The sequence below is a fragment of the Macrotis lagotis genome, chromosome 5 (genome assembly GCF_037893015.1).
Source record: "Macrotis lagotis isolate mMagLag1 chromosome 5, bilby.v1.9.chrom.fasta, whole genome shotgun sequence".
Classification (NCBI taxonomy): domain Eukaryota; kingdom Metazoa; phylum Chordata; class Mammalia; order Peramelemorphia; family Peramelidae; genus Macrotis; species Macrotis lagotis.
Genome location: NC_133662.1, coordinates 107,234,612 through 107,256,006, shown reverse-complemented (window position 1 = coordinate 107,256,006; position 21,395 = coordinate 107,234,612). Strand labels below are relative to the sequence as shown.

At 36.6% G+C, this 21,395-nt stretch overlaps 1 protein-coding gene across 3 annotated transcripts in view; it reads left to right on the top strand.

Moving 5' to 3' along the window:
* The window catches only part of RTN4IP1 (reticulon 4 interacting protein 1), a 69,532-nt gene that overhangs the window by 20,518 nt on the left and 27,619 nt on the right, over nt 1-21,395 (top strand). For all 3 annotated transcript variants that reach the window (XR_012468505.1, XM_074187273.1, XM_074187274.1), the window contains exons 5-7: nt 13,041-13,089; nt 15,708-15,844; nt 19,598-19,781. Coding sequence is in view for 2 of the 3 variants with exons in the window: in XM_074187273.1 (XP_074043374.1) it covers nt 13,041-13,089; nt 15,708-15,844; nt 19,598-19,781 (370 nt within the window). In the remaining variant the exon portion in view is untranslated. The remainder of the gene's footprint in view (nt 1-13,040; nt 13,090-15,707; nt 15,845-19,597; nt 19,782-21,395) is intronic.

Here is a 21,395-nt window from a genome sequence, read left to right as displayed (position 1 = left end):
ACATTTTATCAACACTTACCAAGCACTTCCTATGGAAAGTATAGCACTCTGTGAGGCAATTAATTGGAAGTATTGTTACCCATATTTTACAGTTGAAGGCTTAGGTAAATTCCTAAATAATATTAACACAAAAATGTTGGAACTGGGATTTGAACCTAGTTCACCCCCTGACTCTCAATTCTAATGTTCTTGGCATCATACCCTAATCCCTAATTACTAGCAGCATAACTTTAGGCAAGTTGGTTAATCTATATTTAGGATTTCTTTAAGGGATATAAGAGGCATTGTGAAAACAATGCACTTTTTAAGACAAAGCTTGACAGATTAACAGTGGAGTTTATTTCTCTTTTCCCTTTTGTTCCTTGCCTTTATTAAAATGATTATATATAAGAACTGAACTTCAATGAATTAGAGGAAAAATTTAATCTCTGGATTCTGTTATCATACAATATGTCATTTTTGTCCTCACATTTTGATATGAGACCTGCTAGTGAAATTTTTTTTTATATCAGACAACAGCCCATCCATTAATTTTAATGATTTATTCAGTAGGAATACATAGATAACATAAGGCTTTCAGAATTAATAAGATGTTTTAATAAGTTTCCTTATGTAAATTTTCTTCTTGGTCATAGAAAAAAATCTGCTAGCATTTTGTTTATGTATTGGTTATATCAAAAAGCACTAGGGATTTTTCTTGTCCTGCTTAAAATTCGTCTCCTGATAGGAAAAGCTATACCTTATATCTGTCTGCCAGGCCCCTTCATATTCCAAGAGAGAAATTTGTTTCTTACTTTAAACCCTTGAAAATAAATATAGTGAATTTAGAGAATTTTCGTAGTTCAATCCTAAGAATAGGCTGATTTATGACACCATAAAAATCTAAGGTACTAGGCCCAAGTAATAATCATGGATGATTCTGTTTCTGTGGCTCAGGACCTTGGCTAAAAGGCAACACTTTTATTTAATTTACATGTTCTACTGGTCATAGTATGATTGGTTCTTTGCCCCTCATAACATGCCTTATCAGGCATTTTTTTAAAAGTGATTCATCTCTTTTGATTATAGGATTAAGTTAGTCCATTTATAAATCATTTATGGCTTCCCTGCAATTTGTCTCCTTTCATCTATTTTCATGCTGAGAGATGGACTAGAAACACAAGAATAGACTTTTCCAGCTTTCTCCCTATTTCTGAGAGTTTCTTTGTTTCTGTGGTGTTTTAATTTGTAGTCTTGGGGCCTCTTTTGTTACTGAGCTCCACAAAAGCCTTTAGGATTTAATAGATTGACATTCATGCCAAAAAATGTATTCATGACAGAATATAAAATTATTTTGTGGCTTTCATGTACCGTTGGTGTAACTGGGGAAAATCATGAAGGTGAAATGCATCTCTCTTTAAAGAGACTTGAGAACACACATATAGGCTCAGCTGTATCAAAGAATACCAATTTCTTTGCACAGAATCAGAGTTGAAAGGAACATCAGAAATCTTCCAATACAACTTCTCCTTTTGGAGTGGGGTGTGGGAGGAGTCTCTTTGTTATTTTCTTTTATTTGAAGACGATTTATTGCTGCTCTTTGTTTTTACATACTAGTTATTTCCAGATACCAGTCAGTAAGCATTTATTAAATACCTACTCTGGGTCAGACATTGAGGATAGAGATGGTGATGAGACAGCTCCCACATGAGGAAATTCAGCTTGAATGGTACAGTGGATAGAAGGTTGGACTTGTAATCAAGGAAGATTCTTACAGTTCAAGTCTGGCTTCAGAGACTCACTAGCTGTATGACTGTGAATGAGTCCCTTAACCTCTACTAGTCTCAGTTTCCTTGTCTGTAAAAAATGGGAATTAGAATAATATCTCCATCTCAAGATGGTTAGATGCATCAGATGAGATAACAGTGGTAATGTGATTAATTCTGATTGGCACATCATAAATATTAGCTGTTATTTTGAACTATTGTTACCACCACAGATAAACATCTCTACAAATTGAGTCCTAAAGAAAGGGAGCCAAAGTGAGTCAAAGGTGAGACTTGAACCTGGGTCTTGTGGCTTTGAAGCCAGCTCTTTGGCCTTTATGCATGCCTGTTTCTGGGGATAAAAATGCAAAATATCATCACCTTTAAGCAAATTATATTCTACTGAGTATCACCTATTCCCTGCTCCCAGAATCACTCTAACTCCCAGTATCACTCCCAGAATCACAACTAACAGGTACTGACTATAAGCAATATTTTGTTCTCGAAATTCCCAGATCTGATAAATGTGCCCCCTATCTCTTCACTTAGTTTAGTGTTCTTTTCATTGATTTTACATTGTTTTAATGTATGTAGCATTCTCATGGATCTGCTCCCTTTATTCTGTACCCGTTCATTCTAATTCCTCAATATTTAGATAAGACTAGCTCAGAGGGATTCTAGGATTTCCAAGGGTAATGCAGCAAGTGCAGTGTTAGGACTAAGATCGAAGGGAGGTCTCCTGACTCCAGGGTTATTTCTATGATGCCAGGTTGACTCCCACTCACATAGTTGGCATAATGTTCTAGTGCTATGCAAAAGCTTGAGGCTTTGCCCTCTTGATGACTCATTGTATACACCCATGTTTCTCTCTTGGCAAAATGGGTAAGATGATAATGATGATGATGATGATCTGTCTCTTAGGCTTCCAAATAACAATGAATAAATAATCACAAAGCACTCAGGGAAGAAATGGCATGTAAGGGCTAAATAGCAGGTGAAATCAGAATGATAAAGAAACCAAAATTGATTTTGTTGCTAAAGTATATTTATAGAAAAAATTTAAAAAAAAAGACAGGTAGAAATAAAGGAGTAGCCCAAAGATAAATTGAGGTTTTAGTTTCTCTCTATTTTTCATCTCATATAAATCTTTCACTATCATTGAATGTTAAATTACCTAATCCAGGTCTCTTCTTTTTTTTTTTTTTTACTAGATAAGGAAATATGGACCCAGAAAGTTCAAGGGATTTGTTTAACATTACACACTTAGTGGGTGGCCGACCCAGATTTAATTCTCCCCCGTCTACAGTTATGTTGAAGGATGTATTTCCTGGTTTTGCTGCTATGTATAATTCCTTCCCTGTTGCAGATTATGATCCCCTCCATGTCTCTATCTTTCCCTAAATTCTCCATAGAGGATTCATGTTCTTGGTGGTCTTCTCCTACTTTTAATGATTTAGGAATACTATACTAGCACTTTTGATCCCTGAGCTTTCATTCTTCCTCTGCAGTTAATAACTAACCTTCTTTCTCTAGTCATCCATGTCATCCATAATGTTTTTTTTCACTACTTTGAAGGTAAAGTCATCATTAACATCCTGCTGCCTCCTGTGTATCTTTCCATTGCTTTTGGCAGTGATCTTACAAGGTCATGGCATTCCAGTGAATTGCAATCATATGACCTCACTGGGATAATATTGACATTAAAGAAATGATTTTTACATTAATGAGCATCTTGGGATTATTGTAAACTGTATAATTTGCCAAGTGACTTTCTATTCAAATCTGAACCCAGCTCGTTGCCCATTTTCAGTATTAAATCTGACTCTATAGAATATAAATGAATCAGTAGATGGAAGTATATGAATATGCAAAAGATCTCCAGTTTGGTAGTGTGGGGATTTCCTGTGACCTAGCTCCATTCAAGTAGATTGACACTTATCTATTGAAGCTTAATAGAGCCATAAAGGTAGTATGTAGATGTGTGTGTGTGTGTGTGTGTGTGTGTGTGTGTGTGTGTGTGTAGACTATATGAATGCTACAGAAAATTGATTAAAATATATATACGTACACATGTGCAATGTATATATTTACTTTTTTTTTTTTTTACAAAGTAGAATGTCTTATATGACAGATTGGTCAGTCTAAGCAATATGATTTTAAATTGACTTTCTTTTTCTAGGGATGATAGCAATAATGAGACCAGTTTCTTTGATGCTGCTTTTGATTTCACCAAAGAGACTTGGTTTTGTTTTAAAGTGCAATACAATTAGGGCAGTATCATTTATAAATGACATCTTTTGGAAATAGGGTTAAGGCATTCCTTGATCTTGGAGAGCATTGGGAGGGGTTAAAAAGGATGTATCCTGATCTTCAAAACAGAAGAGGGTGGAAACTGTAAGCTATAGATCATTGATCTTTTACTTCAATTTCTGTCAAAGTCTTAAATGTATTATAAATGAAGGGAGGCTAGGTGGCATAGTGGATAAAGCACTGGCCCTGGAGTCAGGAGTACCTGGGTTCAAACCTGGTCTCAGACAATTAGCAATTACCTAGCTGTGTGGCCTTGGGCAAGCCACTTAACCCCATTTGCCTTGCAAAAACCTAAAAAAAAAATGTATTATAAATGTCAGAACTTGTGAACCTGTAAAATAAGGAATCCATGATGACAAAGGGTCAGTATGGCTTCATCAGGAATGGATTCTACCAGATTAATCTAATTTCCTTTTTGTCGGGATCATGAGACAAATAGACTGAGGGAATGCTTTAGATTCAGTTTCTCTGATTTTAACCAAAGCATTTGACCAAGTCTCATGATACTCTTGTGGAAAAGATGGAGGAAATAGAAATAGAAACTAATACAGTTATGGTGAGTTTCCTCTCATTAGAGGTCTTCATGAAAAAACTCCATATCTACTAAAGTAAATTATAGAGAGAATGCCTCTTCTGGTACAGATTGTACTGAATGGCCTTGACATCTAAAGCATTTATCATAGGGTCTGACAGATAGAAAGTGCCTAATAAATGTGTTGATTGATCAGTTGAACAGGGAATTTTGACTTGGACTCTGTGTAAGATAGCTTCTAGAATAGAATTGTCAAACAATACTTTTTTTTTTTTGCAAGACAAATGGGGTTAAGTGGCTTGCCCAAGGCCACACAGCTAGGTGGCCTAAGTGTCTGAGGCTGAATTTGAACTCAGGTACTCCTGACTCCAGGACTGGTACTCTATCCACTGTGCCACCTAGCCACCCCCAGACAATACTTTTGAGTGCAACTGAAACAGACTAAAATGTAATTGAGAACCATTTACAGAATAAGTGAAAATATAATAAAGCAGGTAATATTAATATGTTGTTTTCTAAATCAATTTATAATGTGTGGCTTAATGGTTCCAATTTCTAGTTGAATTTGACATCTGTTTTAGAAGACTTTAGTGAACATATCTATATGTTTTCTGTATTGGTGCCTCAGGGGTAGCCTGTTGAAGATTGATGTAGGGCAATGTCAGTAGAGCAGGGGAGTCAAGGAATTCTGGGGTATAGATCATGGAATCGTGTCCATTTGAAGAGAAGCCCAAGACCAGACCAGAAATAATGAAAGGAAGGGGAGGGAATATAGAGGGACTTGAGGTTGTGGTGAATTTGCAGACTGAACAATAAGACAAAGGGGAAAATGAAAGGAAAAGAAATTGTGACCCAGTGGCAGTCTTCTGAGTACAGAATCATGGAGGTACCTCAGTTATTAGTAATGGTCTGTTCTGAGATATCACCATCCTTCTGGGTACCTAGGTAGTGTAGTGAAGAGTATTGTCTTAGAATCAGACTAGAGTTCAAATCTTGTTGCCATCGTAATCAAGCATTTTCCAGGTATGTGACCCTGGGAAAGTCACTTAATTGCCTTCAGACTCAGTTTCCTCATCTACAAAATGAAAATAATAAGAGCATCTACTTCACAGAGTTGTCTTGAGGAGTAAATACATATAAAGCTCTTTGCAAACCTTAATGCCTCCCCTTCTATTTTAGTTAATGTTTTTGAAATTGAAAAAGTTATTAAATGGTCTATCAAGGATATCTATCTGTCAATATATCTTAATATCTATATTTGGAGATAAAATCTTTATGTCTATATATCTTTATTTTATCTTTGTATATGTCTACATGTACTGTATATCTATATATCTTTATATATGCCTACATGTACTTCTATCTTTACATCTAAATCTGTCTATATGTCTATATCTTATGCCTGTGATTTTTATATATTTCTTTATATCTACATCTATATCTCTCTATGTGTGTATTTTTATATTTTCCTCTCTGCTTCCAAAATTCAAGTTAGGGATTATGGTAGAGAACTAGGTAGTGAACTATGGTCTGAAGTCTGCATAAGCAGAGAGTGACCTGGAGGTTGGCATATCAGAGCAACAAAAATCCAGACCAGGTGATGTGTGTGTGTGTGTGTGTGTGTGTGTGTGTGTGTGTGTGTGTGTGTGTGTATTTATGATAGTTCTCACTATCAGGGTACTGTGATGATGGTAGGCATGATGGTAGTCTTAAAATTATTTAAAATATTTTTAAACTCCAAATTTGAAAACACAAAGGCCATTTCCATTTACCCAGGAAAACATTTAATTTTTATGAAACTGTAAGTCCTCATTTTTTACAGTTTGACTTTTAAAAATATTTAATAATCTCTACTCATAACTTTCAAAACCATCCTGCTTGTCTTTACTCCATTCTGAATGTCCTCCGTTTTCCTCTCAGCTCTCAAAACTACCCCAAGTTAAAAAGCCTAGAAAAAAGTTATGCAGAAAAAAGGACTTTTAAGAAATAAACATAGTCAAGCAAAATGGCCATGCCTAATATCTCTCTTTCTCTCTCTCTTTCTATACCTGGTGTTTCTTTCACCTTTCTGTGAGGAGGTAGGTTTGTTGTTCATTACAGATTCTCATACAGCTAGGTGATGTGGTGGATAAAGCACTGACTTTGGTGTCAGGACTTGACATGTACTAGCTGTGTGGCCTTGGGCAAGTTACTTAACCCTGATGTTCACATCCAGAACCATCTCTAGTCATCCTGATTCATATCTGGCCACTGGACCCAGATGACTCTGGAGAAGAAAAGGAGGACAGTGACTTAGCACATTCCCCACTCATTCAAATCTAATTCATGTGTTTGCCATGGCATCACCTCCCTGATGGCATGGGTCTTCTTTGAGAATGAACGTTGGTCATTGTATAGATTTTGTCTTTCTAAGTTGTTTTTCTTGACACACAGTTGCTGTTCTTGTATAAATTGTTTTATTTCAACTCCCTTCCCTCTGTCAATTTTTGTAGTAGATGGACTGATGATCCAAATGGGACTAAAGATTATCTCATTTATTTTCATTGGAAATGAAAGGACAAAAACTTCTCTTGATGGTTCTCTCAGAGGTTACCAACTAACTTACTAACTTAATTGCTAAATCTTAGGGTCTTTTTTCACTCCTCATTCTCCTGAGCCAGCTCTCCAGCTGGCTGTCCCTTCCTCTATCCTTGTTTATTCTTTGGTTTCGAAGTCATAGTGCTATGAAGATTTTCTTTCTACCTCATAAAAATTCATTTCTAGCCTCTAGTTATTCTAATTGGAGCTGTCATTATCTCAATGTTTCTCATCTGCTTATCCCTTCTTACAGTTTGGTCTCCACTTTGATCACGATTGTTACTATTCAGAACTCTGGCCACCTAGAAGACCGATTCTGAAACACCAATGTCAGTGACCAGGCATTTCCCACTTCTCAATGAGCAGAATAGTTAATTTTGTTTCCAGTGATACTGCCTGGTGCTCATCACATTCAGTGTGTCCACCATAACAAATATGTTTCCTGGGAAAGTGCCCATCTCAGATTTGTTGAGAATGAATTTATAATCTGCCAGGGAACATCCATCTGAAGGGCTCTTTTGGGAACTATCAGAAATCTTTTCTATTTCCCTCAAAAGAGCTTGGGAGGGTCAACCAATTTTCCCAACCCACTGTGAAGTATAAATCATGAAATCATCTTCCTGGCATCCTTATTCATTTAGCCATGCTGGGGCAGCTAGGTGGTGCAGTAGATAGAGCACTGGCCCTGGAGTCAGGAGTACCTGAGTTCAAATCCAGCCTCAGACACTTAATAATTACCTAGCTGTGTGGCCTTGGGCAAGCCACTTAACCCCGTTTGCCTTGCCAAAAAAAAAAACCCTAAAAATAAAACAAGCTCCATTTAGCCATGCCACTGGATTTATTTGCAGCCCTGATTTTTTTTTTTGGTTTATTTAAGCATATATTCTTTTTTTAATATAAATATTTCGTTTATTTTTTTTTAGGTTTTTTTCTTTTTGGCAAGGCAGTGGGGTTAAGTGACTTGCAAAGGTCACACAGCTAGGTAATTATTAAGTGTCTGGGGTTGGATTTGAACTCAGGTACTCCTGACTCCAAGGCCAGTGGATACATTGTGCTACCTAGCTGCCCCATAAGCATATATTCTTTTTTTTTATCAGTGAAATTTAATTTATTTTTATTTATACAGTACATGTGATTTCACAATCATTTTAAAAATAAAATATGTTTAACTGTATTTTCTCTGTCTTTTTCATTAGGAAAACACAAGACAAAGTATAATTTTATTCAAGTTAATGTATAGTTATGACAGTGATAGACTAAATCAGTTACATAAAAATGAAACATTAAATGACTAACAAACTACAGTATCCTCCTTCCTTTGTTTTAAGTCAATAGGTCAAAGAATACAGTCAGAAAAACTGAGAATGCTAAATGTCTGCTTACTGTTAATGTAAGGATCATAGTATTTAACTTGAAAATGTTTTGGTTAATAGTTTCATTAAAATAGCTACTCCTTAATTAAATAATTGCTAAAGCAAAAAACTGAGGACCTGAACAGTGAATAAATTTAGCCCTACCTGAAAATTATATTGTAAAGATCACGGTAATAGAAAGTTAGAAGACTTTCTTTGCATAAACATATATTCTTTTTTTTTTTTTAATAAACATATATTCTTAATGAACCTCTACAACCTGAAAGAGTCAGGACCTTAAGAGAAAGCCTATCCCTTGGGTTGGCCCTAAACAGAGTCATTGTGCCGAGCCTCAACAGTCAGCTGTTCTTTTTTCATTTTGGGTGCCATCAGGTGGCTGCATTGTGAACTGAAGTCTCCAGTAAGAGGTTCAGGCTTTGCTGAGGGGCCCTATTGAGAGGCTAAAGAATAGCTCCCAAGTGGAAATGAATCTCAGAATGCTTTGGGCCTTCTCTCTTTGAGTACACCAGACAGGACTTGGAGATAAGCTCTTCAAGTTGGAGAACATGTCCTTGCTATAACAGCCACATCCCTGTTAACAGTGAGTTCCCAAGCTCAGATTTTTCTATTTTTGGATTGAGAGGAGAAAGGGAGATGATGGTAAGTTTGGTAAGATCACTCAGTCTAAATGGGAACAATTGGAGAGAGAGATTCTTTGGCCAGAATCTGATTTGTCCCTTTTAATTTGGAGAATGAGAATATAGTTTGTGGAAAAGCAGAAAATTAGGGAATTTGACCCAATTATCTCCAAGGCTCTTTTTTTCAGTTCTAAAATTCTATTATTCCATGAATTTTAATGACAGGCAAGGTAATGGGTAGTAGTAGGACTAAAGCTCACTTGATCAAAAATTTCCTTGAAAGTCTAGTGGATTCTTCTATTTTTTTTTTTTGTTTTGTTGCTTCTTTTTTTTTGCTTTCTCAACATCCTCTTTCTCTTACTCATCAAGACTTCCCTTATAACAAAGATGAAAAAACAGCAAAACATAAAATCCCCAAGATATTTTCTGTGCCTACTCATAGTAGGCACTCATTGTCCAAAAGCTTCTTTCTAGCCTCTTTGTTCTCCCTCTCTTCCAAAAAATAAAAAAAAGCAACCCACCTCTACACAAAAACAAGAAAGTATATTTTTTAATTTCTTCTTCTAAGGCCAAGTTTGAGCACTGTAATGCTGTAATATTCAGGGGTTTTGTTGTTATTGTTCTTTCCATTAACATTGATGTAGTCTTTTTTTTTTTATAAATTGTTTTCTCAAGATTTGGTGTATGTCAGTCTGTATACATTCATGTATGTCTAGTTGTGTTTCACTGAGTGTGCCAGTCATCATTTCTTATGGTATAATATTAATCCATTACATTCACATAGCATAAGGTTTTTCCTATTCATGTTTCTCAGCTTGAGAAACATAAACTAATTTCAAAATTCCCTTTATTGGATTTCATTTTGAATGCAGATTTACACATCTGTGACCATTTACCTGGGGGAAGTGGTTCTTTTCCCCAGCTAAGTAGAAAAAAAGTGCTGAATTTGATTCTTTGGGTTGTTATCCTCAATAGACACTTATTAAGAACATCTAGGATACAAGGGTTCTTTATAACCACTGAGAAACAAAGCAAGACAAAAAGTGCCTGCTCTCAGGGGCTCTTATGGTGAAGCAACAAAAAACACCAGAACAAGTTATTTAATGAGGTTTGAGGCTGGTTTTTCCTAACATAATCATTCAAAGTTATGTAATGATGTAATAATTACTCTCTGCCTCATTTGTAGGATAAATGCAGGATGGATTTTCTAATCTTTTCCTAGAAGATATTGTGATGAATCATTAGCATCAGATGTTTTTTGCTGTTTATTTCATGACTATCCACTACTATAAGATTGAGTACTATCACAGTCCAGGAGTTCAAGAATTTATCTTGATAAATTCACCGATGTTTGACTTTGAGTGATCAAACATTAGAATTGGTGCTTTGGCAATGGAGAGATGGTCTAGGTTTGCCATTTGTCTTGCCTATAGCTTTATGAATGAGTTAGGGACTGAATTATAATTTCAGTGAAATAGGGAGCTTCTGTTAGCAGTTTCTCAATTTGATCTGTGTATAAATATGTGTGCACACACACACATATATATATAAAATACTTATATGTATATACATACATAAAGATTATTTATCCTTTGGTTGGACTGGATGGTGTTTTAGGTCCTTTATAGCTCTAAATCTAATTATGTACATATATAAATATGTACATACACACAAAATATAATCAGTGATTATCGAAAGAACAGCAGACGTCAAAGTAGAGAAATGCCTTTCACTGGACCTTGAAGAAAAGTAGGACAGGCAAAGACAAGAAAAAAGAGGACTTTTGGATTGATTGACATAAGGCAGGGGTAGGGAATTGGCCCAGAAACACATAAGGCCCATGAAATCATTTAATCTGTTACTGCCAAGGCAACTGTAGGCAGGACTAGAAATTCAATAAATGTAGGAGCTTTTAGGATATGAATCAATGTTTGATCAAATATAGCAGGCTAATTTTTTAAATTGATAATTTTGTTTGACCCGTGAATGATGTTATAGATATCCAAATTTCCCTTGGCAGGAAAAAAGGTTCACCCCTGGTGTTAGGGTAGGAGGAAGGAAAAACAATTTTTGAGCATGGCTATGGAAGCGGGAATATGCCTAATGTGATTAGAGAATAATGAGTTGAGTATTTTGATGGCACAGAAGGTGTGTGGGGAGTAGGAGATAAAGTTGAAGAGAGATTATATAGTCTTGACGCTAATTTCATTTAACTGCATCTCCTGTGGAGAAGGGCAAGCCAGTAATTAAAATATTTTCTTGTGTGAATATTTTTAAATAATGCAGTTGAGCCTCTTCTGTTTTCTTCATTACTGTCACTTCAGTCACTCTTTCACCCCCACTTCCCCATCCTTTCCCAATATAAATTTTCCTTTTAACAAGTATATATAGTATTGTTCATTTCTAAAAGTTTATACTTCATTCCACCCCTGTGGTCTATTACATCACCTGCTTCACCATCAGTTCTCTTAACTCATGACTGAAAACTGCATTGATTAAAGATCTGACATCTTTCATTGTTCTTTTCCTTTTCAGTATTATGGTCATTATGGTCATCATGCCAACAATTATTCTGGTTCTGCTTGCTTTGTTATGTGTTAGTTCCTATAAGTTTTCTCAAGTTTCTCCAAATTGCTCATATTATAATATTCCATTACATTCATAAGCTGCATTTTGTTTAACCTTTACCCAATAAAGGGGCACCCACTTTCCTCTCAGTCATTTGTTATTACCAAAAGTACTACAATAAATACTCTTATATAATATAGGAATTTCTCCTCTCCAATCTTCTTGAATATGTGCCTAATTAGAATTTCAGGGTTAAAAGGTTTTATGACTTTTTAAAAAGTATACTGTGGTTAACAGCATTTATTATTGTAGAATGATCTATTATGCTAGACTTAGTTTTTCCCAGTAGTGCAATGATCAAAGACAATTCTAAAAAATTTATGATGGAAAATGCCATCCACATTCAGAGAAAAAATTTCTCGTAGTTTTTCCCCCTTTTGTTCTGATTCTTCTTTCACATTCTGAGTAATATGAAAATATGTTTAACATGATTATATCTGTATAACTTATATCAGATTACTCGTTGCCAAAGGGAAGGGAAAGGAAAAGAAGGAGGTAGAAAAATGTGGAATTCAAAATCTTACAGAAAATGAATGTTGAAAACTATCATTACATGTAATTGGAAAAAATAAAATTTAAATTTGCAAGATAGATTTAGTAATGCCTTTTTCCTTCATAAAAAGTTGAAAAGCTACATGACCATGGCAAGTCAGTTGATCCCCTAGTTTCCTTATTTGTACAGTGAGGGTCAGGATTAAATGATTTCCTTGGTCCAACTTTAAAATTCTGAAATTCTTTGAAATTGAAATTAACTAATTGAGAAAAAATTTAGTAGAGGTATTACTTTGATTACAAGTCAAGCTATTGATATTTCTTATTTCAGAGTGAGCAACTAAATCAAAGTTGGTGTTAGTAATAGTACCAAAAAAACCTACTGAATAACCTGTGATTTATGTCAATGAAAATTTCATAGGGACCTCCAGTGTGAAGGTTCCAAATACAAGTTTGCTCCCTCTCCTTCAAGTTGGTAGCCAAAGTTCAGTGTCTAACATCTCACACTGTGAGTCACATCAAGCTTTTTGAACTCATCAGTTTTTTAAAATCAGCAGTGTCTTTTGGCAAATATACCCAGTCCAGTAAAATATAGTGACCTTAAATTAATGCCCTTTACAAAAACTATCAAATTGTCAGGGAGTAGCTTAGTGAGAGGTAGGAGTGTCTGCTTCAATAGAAGCACAATATTATTGCTGTTCACTAATTAATTGACTTGTATTCTTGCTGAATGTTATTATTCATAATTATTTCTTTTGCATTACAGTATCTTGATTTTGGGAGCTTCAGGTGGAATTGGTACCTTTGCTACACAGGTAAAGCATTTTATATACCTTTTATTCATTTAAATATATAAATCTTCAATTTATAGATATACTGTAGAGCCCTGAGAAAGGAAATATAACACATTATCTTCTCTTCCCAGAACGATTCTTCAAGGAGAAATAACTTACTAATATGGGATGTGTTAACATTTTCAGATTCTTTTATTCTCTTAATAATAGAGGGGGAAAGAAAATCCAAAAGAAAAGGATCTGGAAATGAGAGGAAGATAGGAAACTTAACAGTTTGATGGAAAAACTTCCAGTTTTGAAATTATTGCTTGTTTTAACTTTTTGATCAGTTATTCTTTATTAAGTGAAAGTGCTAAGTAGCTCTAAGTGGGGGGAAAAATTATTAAATTCTTAAGGAAAAAAGGGCCAACAAATGTGGTATAAATTATTCCTAATGATTTAATGTGTGCTTGTGGTTACTCTCACTCTTTCCCTTTTTCTTTCCCTTCCCCTCTTCACACTCACACCCAATGTAAGTAGGTGTTAGAAAGCAATTTCCTTTTTTTCTTGACAGTTTCAGGTTTATTTTAGTATTGGTGAAGTGATGGTCACTAATGAGCTTTTTATCCTAGAACATATTCTTAACACATTTGCATTTAATTGGGGACTTACTTTTGAAAGCAATATGCCATTATATTTAAGTTACTTTTAACTTCAGCCCTTGAATAAAATATGTTTTAGACAATTTTACCCTTGAATTTGTTTTATGTTGCTAGTGTGTGTGTGTGTGTGTGTGTATTATTGCTTGGAGAAAGTAGGTTGAGGGAGATGGGAAAAGTTCTCATGGGGTTTCAAAACCCTTTTTTGTGACTTTATGAGCTTATAAGGGTAAAGAGGTTTCTGGTGACATTCTTGTATAGACTAGGTTAACATCTGACTTACCATGATATTTAGTTATCAGGAGATTGCATATATACAGCCTTAGTTATCAGTAATCAATGATCTTCAAGTAGCCCTAATCAGGTAGCTTTAGGAAAGCTGAAAGATATTGCTAACACTGTAATTGGCTAGGTAATAAAATGCAGAAGTTTTTTTTTAATATTCTTGACCTTTTTTTGTGCTAGTCTAATAAGGCTTAACTTACTCTGTTGCTGTTAATCATAATTAGAGGAAATGCTTTTGAGGTTAATGAAAATAAAGATGCAGATTCCTCTCCCTCCACCATCCCCAACCCTGTATCAGCATCACAGAATCTATTCACAAACTCTTCTAGAATCCAGATAGAGAATCACTGCTGTAATGTACATGGGAGGCAGTAAGCTTAGTAAACTGCTATACCTTAGAGGGGCAGTAACCTAAAATGGAAAGTGCTGAGTTTGGAGGAAGAGGGTGTGGTTTCAAATCCAATTCCTTGATAACCTCCAATGGCCCTTTTAGATCTCCAAAGGATCCTCTGGTCCTTTCTGTTGTATTAAAACACAAATTTTTATTTTTCTAGGTAATGACTTGAGCTAATAAGTACTTAGGTAATAAATCCCTCCTCGTTCCTTACTGAATAGCTAAGAGATGGTGACTGCATATTTGAGCTGTGGCAAGGCAGTCACTTCTCAGTGAAGAGGAGGACAGAAGTGTTAGCAATGTTGGAATTTAGGATTCAGACATTGCCATCAAGGTCAAACTTAAGGAGATGAGAAATGTAAAATGCATCATAAACTTTAAAGTGTTACAGAAATCTCTGTGATCATTTCTTTTGTTAATTTAAAAAAAATTGAGGGGTAAAGTCCAGGACTATAATTTCATTAGTGTAAGGAATAACTGCTGGTGAAGAACCTTTCCTAATATGGTAGACCAGCAGCTGCTCTGCCATGTATAATCAGAGTGTGACTTGAAGCTCCAAGAGATTCAAATTACCTATCCAGGGGCACACACACAAGTCATTATGTATTTTTTTTTCTTTTAGGTTTTTCAAGGCAATGGGGTTAAGTGGCTTGCCCAAGGCACACAGCTAGGTAATTATTAAGTGTCTGAGGCTGGATTTGAACTCAGGTACTCCTGACTTCAAAGCCAGTGCTCTATCCACTGCGCCACCTAACAGCCCTCAATATGTATTAAAGGTTGAACTTTCATATTGTGAGTCTTAGGTTAGAATCTGCCACTGAGATGAAGGCTCTTTTGTTCATTTTTCTTGTTAGAACAGACCTGTGATTTCATTGGGATAGTGAATTCCTAAAGAGGACCTTCCCTCTCTTAGTGGAGTTGAGCATCTGTTCTACAGCTTTACAGAGTTAGGATTGTCTAAGTCTGACTATTTCACTGCTTGCCCAGGGTCATCAGAGGCATACCTTTAACCCAGGTCTGAGACCAGCTCCCTGTCTATTGCTCCACATTACCCCTCTAGTGAGAAATGTTGTGGAATATTTCTTTCCTGGCATTAGTTATGGTTTGTTTGTTTTCTAACAATGTGAGTCAACAGCAATGTGCAAATGAGATCTGTTTTGTGAGGTTATCTTGGTGAACAAACATTTACTTGGCTTCTCTCACCACTGACTTCCATTTGTTCTCCTGAGAATTAGGCACTTAATATCTTGCAGAGATTAAGCTGACATGTTTATTGCTTTCCACTCTTAAAAATTTATTTCCTTTACAAAATTATTTTCTAGTTACTGAAAGCATGGGGTGCCCACGTGACAGCTGTTTGTTCCAAGGATGCCGCCACTCTAGTAAAGAACCTTGGAGCAGATGATGTAATTGATTACAAATCTGGAAATGTGGAGGAACACTTGAAGTCCCTAAAGCTGTATGTATGGGTGCACTTCACACTGGGGAGAAGAGGCAGACAGAAGGGTGGACTGGGCCTGGGAGGTCTTGGTGACTAAGCATCATTCTGGTCTGCAGTTAAAACTTTAGATAGGTGTCTCTATAAAGAAATCGCCTTTGTATCATAAGTCAGTTAAACTTGTTTGCTGTTTTTAATACATCTATGTGGTTTCTAGATAATTACTGGTAATATTTGACTTGACTCATGCTTTTCAGCCATCCTTTCCAAAAGCATTACACTGTGGTTAGGTTTTAAGAAAAGGTGTGAAGGACTGGCTCTGAATTCCATTCTTTGTCTTCCATATTCACAGGATCTGGGTACTCTGTGAGGCAGTGTCAATTATATAATATGTGATCATCACCATAGCCCCTGTTCTTTTCCTGCTTCCAGCAAGGAGGCTCAGCAGACAGAGTGCTTGACCTAGAAGCTGGAAGACTTTAGTGCTTCTCCAGCTTTAGTCATTGACTAGTTATGTGACACTGGGCAAATCGCTTCACTGCTCTGTACCTCAATTTCCTCCACTGTTAAATGGGCACAGTGACAGCACCTGCTTTGCATGGGGGTTATGAGGACCAAATGAAATGCTGTTTGTAAAGCCCTCAGCACATACTAGGGGCTTATGAAATGCATATTTTCTCCCTTCCTCCCTCCTTCCCTGCGTTTTGACTTCATGAGTCCAAACAGAAACAAAAAGAGGGTCAGTGTTTAAATGGCAACACAGAGTTGCCAGAGTTCTGTGTTTGCCTGAATTCAAGTTTCATGTGTTTGCTTGATGTTTACCAAGCAAACCCCAGATGTCCAGATAGTTCTAACCCTTCCACTCTCCTTCAGCTGAGCAAGAGCCATTTCTGTAAATGCTCTAAGGTCGGCAGCTTTCCAGGGCAAGACTTCAGCCGAGACAGTAAGTTGAATAGTTCCACAGCTGTCATGTAGGCATTACCAAGGGTGCGCAAAGGGTTTTCTTTTTCTAAACTTTGCTCTTAGGACAAAGCCACCAATTCTCATTGCACTGAAAATGAGAAAATATATTTTTGCTGTTAATTTGTCATGTGCCAGATCATAGCTATTTATTATTATTTTTATAATCCATATTTCTATACTTATAATTTCTATAATTCATATTTTCATAGGCCATATTTCTATAACACTTTATGGCTCACACATTGCTTTCTTCACAGCAATTCTTTGAAGGATGTAGTATAATTATAGTAGATATTTATATTGCACTGTAAGGTTTGCATTGTGCTTTACATCACTTATCTCATTGGAGTCTCATTAAGGTCAATAATTTTTCAACTGTGTCCCATTCTTTGTGACCTCATTTGGGGTTTTCTTGGCAAGGATAGTGATTTTCCATTTCCTTCTCCTACTCATTTGACTGAGGAGGTAACTGAAGAAAACAAGACTACTGCCTTGCCCAGGGTCACATAGCTAGTAAGTGTCTTGAGGCCAGATTTAAACTCAAGAAGATGAGTTTTCCTGAATCAGGCCAGCACTCCATCCTTTCTCTCATTTAGCTGCCCTTATTCACTACTTGCTATGTGTAGAGCACTGCCCTAAGCCCTGGAGATGCAAATACAAAAAGAAGTCAAGCCTTGCTGTCAAGGAGCTCATGTTCTAGGTGGGAGACAACCCATGTGGCAAGTCTCCGCTGTTAGATGTTAGGTTGTCTGGACCTTAGGGTGCAAAATAGATGTTACATTTCAACTGATAAAATGTTACTAGGAATGATTGATCCAAATTTACACCGTCTTAGAGAATAGAGGAAAGAAGCCAGGGTCACACCTCTTCCCTTGAAGCCCATGCTGAGGAGGCCTCTGTTACTCACATGCCTCAGCTGATGCTAGGCTCCAAGGTTGTGAGTCTGTGAAAGCAGCTGTAGCCCATGGTTGGTCCATTGGTTTCTTACATAGTGGCGAGACTGAGCTGGCCATTTTCTTGGTCACTCCTGTTTTGGGACCCTTGGGAAAGCAACTTTGGACTAAGACCAGTGGGACTCCCTCAGGCTGATAGGCCGTCTGCTTTGTATTTTTTATGTCACTATTAGACCATTATTTTTCTTTCTTCTTTTTTTTTTAGACCATTATTTTTCAAGAGAGTAGAATAACTTCCAGATATTGCTTCATTTTAAGAAATCAGCCAGTGAACAGCTCCTTCTTCAATCCTGGGAACATTAACTAATTAAACTGCAATCCATAGGACTTGATATCCATTAGCCTTTGTTTACCACCTTTTGTACTATTCCCCATACAGTGACATAAGTTGTTATTCAGAATCAGTGGGAGGATCAAGGGTTCCACTATCTGACTTCATCATTTGATGAAGCTGGGAAAAGAAAAGATTTATGAAAAAGCAATTTTGGTCTTACTTTCTCTTACATGGTAGTATGGTAGTGATCTTTTGGCATCTTTTGATATTCATTGGAAAAAAATACTTGGTTGAAAACAAAGATTGCAGCGTTTGAATCCTGTCTCTACTGCATACTAATTGTATGGTTTTGTTCAAATCATTTAACTTCCTTTGACCTATAAAATGAGGAAAGGGTGAGGAGAGTCTGAAGATTCATTCCAGCGCCACCCTTATGGAATGATCATGTGATCTTCCCTCTTATACAGTGAGGTGGTTAAAGCATTTATATTGGCTATACTCCAGGTCCTTGACCTGTAGGATCATAGATATAAAACTGGAAGGGCTTTTAGAAGTCATTTAGCTGAACTTTACAGAAGACGAAACTGATGCCTTGAGAGAGGAAGGAATTTTTTCCTTCACAAAATAGAACTGGGATTCAGACTCAGATTTTTTGACTACTATTCTTTTCTAACTCAGTGATGAAGAACTGATCTATGACCATATATACCTCTTGATTTAATTTAGGAACTTTATTCTTGGTTGGATAAATTAAGCATGGTCTGGTAGCACTAGCTTTGAACAGAGACCTAGAGTTCGAATTCTACTTTGGTACTACCCTAGTGATCTTGTACAAGATAAAAGAGCCTTGGACCTCAGTTTCCTCATCTGTAAACGTGTTGGGATTTTGACTAAACTTTTAAGACTTCTAGTTCCAGATCTTTAGCCTCTGTTGTTTACATTTAAAAACAATACAGTGACAGCCTGCACAGCATGGCAAACATCCTTGCTCCAGGAATTTATTCTCAAATGTTATTCTCTGAGTTCTAGGATAATATGACATTTGATGAAATAAAGCACTTTTGGGGTCATGAAAGATTATTATGGAGTGGTGCTTGGACTCACCAGTGATGTTTTTCTTATATGAAACCAAACCAAAAATACCCATGTGAGGAAATTCAAAAAGTCAAATTTTATAACCAAGTCCTAGGAGAGAAGACTGACATTTGAGAATGAAAATCTTTCTTGTTTATAATAGACAGTGACTTGAGTGTTATATGTGGGTGAATGGCAGCACCCCTGATTATTTTCTCCAAAACTAAACCAGTTCTTAACTGTATTAGAACTAAAATGTTAGGAAATGAAAACCTTAAGAAACGAAATAACACAGTGGGTTACATTTGACCAATTCTTGAATACTCTGCACTTGGAGGAAAACCTCACAGTAGAGATTGGGTATCAGAGCTTTATTTCAACAGATTTATCTTTTAGTTGTCACTGAAGTATATGTGGCAAAACTCAAACTTTGATTATAAAAATGTTGCTTTACTCTCAATATATTCAGAATAAAAGTTTACCAGACTTTTTTGGTTTTCTCCTTTCTAGGTTTGACTTTGTCCTAGATACTGTTGGTGGAGGCAATGAAGATTGGGCTCCAAAATATCTCAAGAAATGGTCAGGTGCCACATATGTGACACTGGTCACTCCTTTTCTGCTGAATTTAGACAAGCTCGGAATTGCAGATGGCATGGTACAAACAGGATTTACCATGGGATCAAAGACACTAAAGGTAGAAGAAAAGTGATTTGCAAATTCTTGAAGCATCTGATGTTCAACTTGTGACTTCCCAAAGCTCAGCCAGCTTCTTTATATCTTTTCTACCCCCTCTAGGTTGCAGATTCTTCTTTCTCTTTTGCTTTTGCCTTAAAATTATCTGCCTTCTTCCCGTGCTGTGCACACACTGTCCCAGGATGTCAGAACTGACCCACTGTCTGTAGGGCATAAAATTTGCCTTATTTTCTCTAATCTGGACATAGGTACTGATGCCTCCACATTCTTTTGATCAGGCCAACAGCACAACCTAACCTGAGATGGCGGAAAGAAACAAGATGCCCCCTCTCTCTGAAAGCTTATTCATTCCCAAGAGACCTGAACTCATGGCTCTAGTTTTGTCAGAACAATTCCCTTTGACTTAAAAGTGATAAAAACCAGGTATAAAGGAAGAGACTTCTCCACCCACATGAAGCGTACAGAGGTGTTCAAGACTGAAAAATATAAGACATTGTTTATTTTCCCTCAATGCATTTACCTAGTCATGAACAGTGCCTACCATCTAGCCCTACCTGGAAGACATTTGGATGGATGTGGAAGGAAGATCTCGCTTTTCCTTTGTCTCGTCTCTTTCCATACCTTTATATAAAGCCCAGCAGTCTTTAAAGGGGCTTAAATCAGAACATAAACCTTCTGTATGGTTCACCATTGAGAGCCCAGCTTGGCCTCTTGCTATGCCCATCTTCAGAGCCTGATGCTGAGAGCCAAACAAATACTGCTTTCCTTGACTTTTTTTTTCCCCTGCCTCCCTATTTGAAAGCCAAAAGCAATAATCTCTCACAGGGGAAAGACTTTTAAGTAGTTTCTAAAGTCATCTTGAAAATACATACAGTTAAAACTTCATTATAATGCCACAGGACTCCCCTGGTTCCATTAGTTTGTTCTCTCTCTCTCTCTCTCACTCTCTCTCATTCTCTCTCTCTCTCTCTCTCTCTCTCTCTCTCTCTCTCTCTCTCTCTCTCTCTCTCTCTCTCCCTCTCCCCCCTTCCCTTATAGCCATAAGGGATAAAAGCATTTGGAAAATGTATTAAAGAACTTCTATTTTTTTAGATCAAAGTTTCCTGTTGCCAGGATAATGTGCCCATTAAGGAGTTACCAGAACACATGGCAGAGTGGCATAATACCTCTTTTTTTCAGTTGATTTCCAAAGAGTTTAGAGAAAAGTCAAACCCCAGTTTTTACGGGCAACCTTAGAGGTGTATAACAACCCCAGCAAGTTTAGGGGCAGCTAGGTGGCTCAGTGGATAGAGCACTGGCCCTGGAGTCAGGAGAATCTGAGTCAAATCGACTAATAAACAAGTGTCTGCTGAAGAGAAAGGGAACCTATTTTGAGGGGAGCTCTCTATGAGAAGAATTTTTTTCTCTTCAGGCTAAATCTGCTTTCTGTTCCACTGTTCCTATTTCTATCCTTTAGGAAGAAACAGTACTAGTCTATTCCTGTACAAGAGTCCTTCAGTTACTTATTGCTGTACCACTTCTCCAAAGTCATCTTTTTTCCCTAGGTTAAATATTTCAATGCCTTTAACTGTTACTCATTCTTTCATTTTTCTCACCTTCTTGGTTGTATTCATCT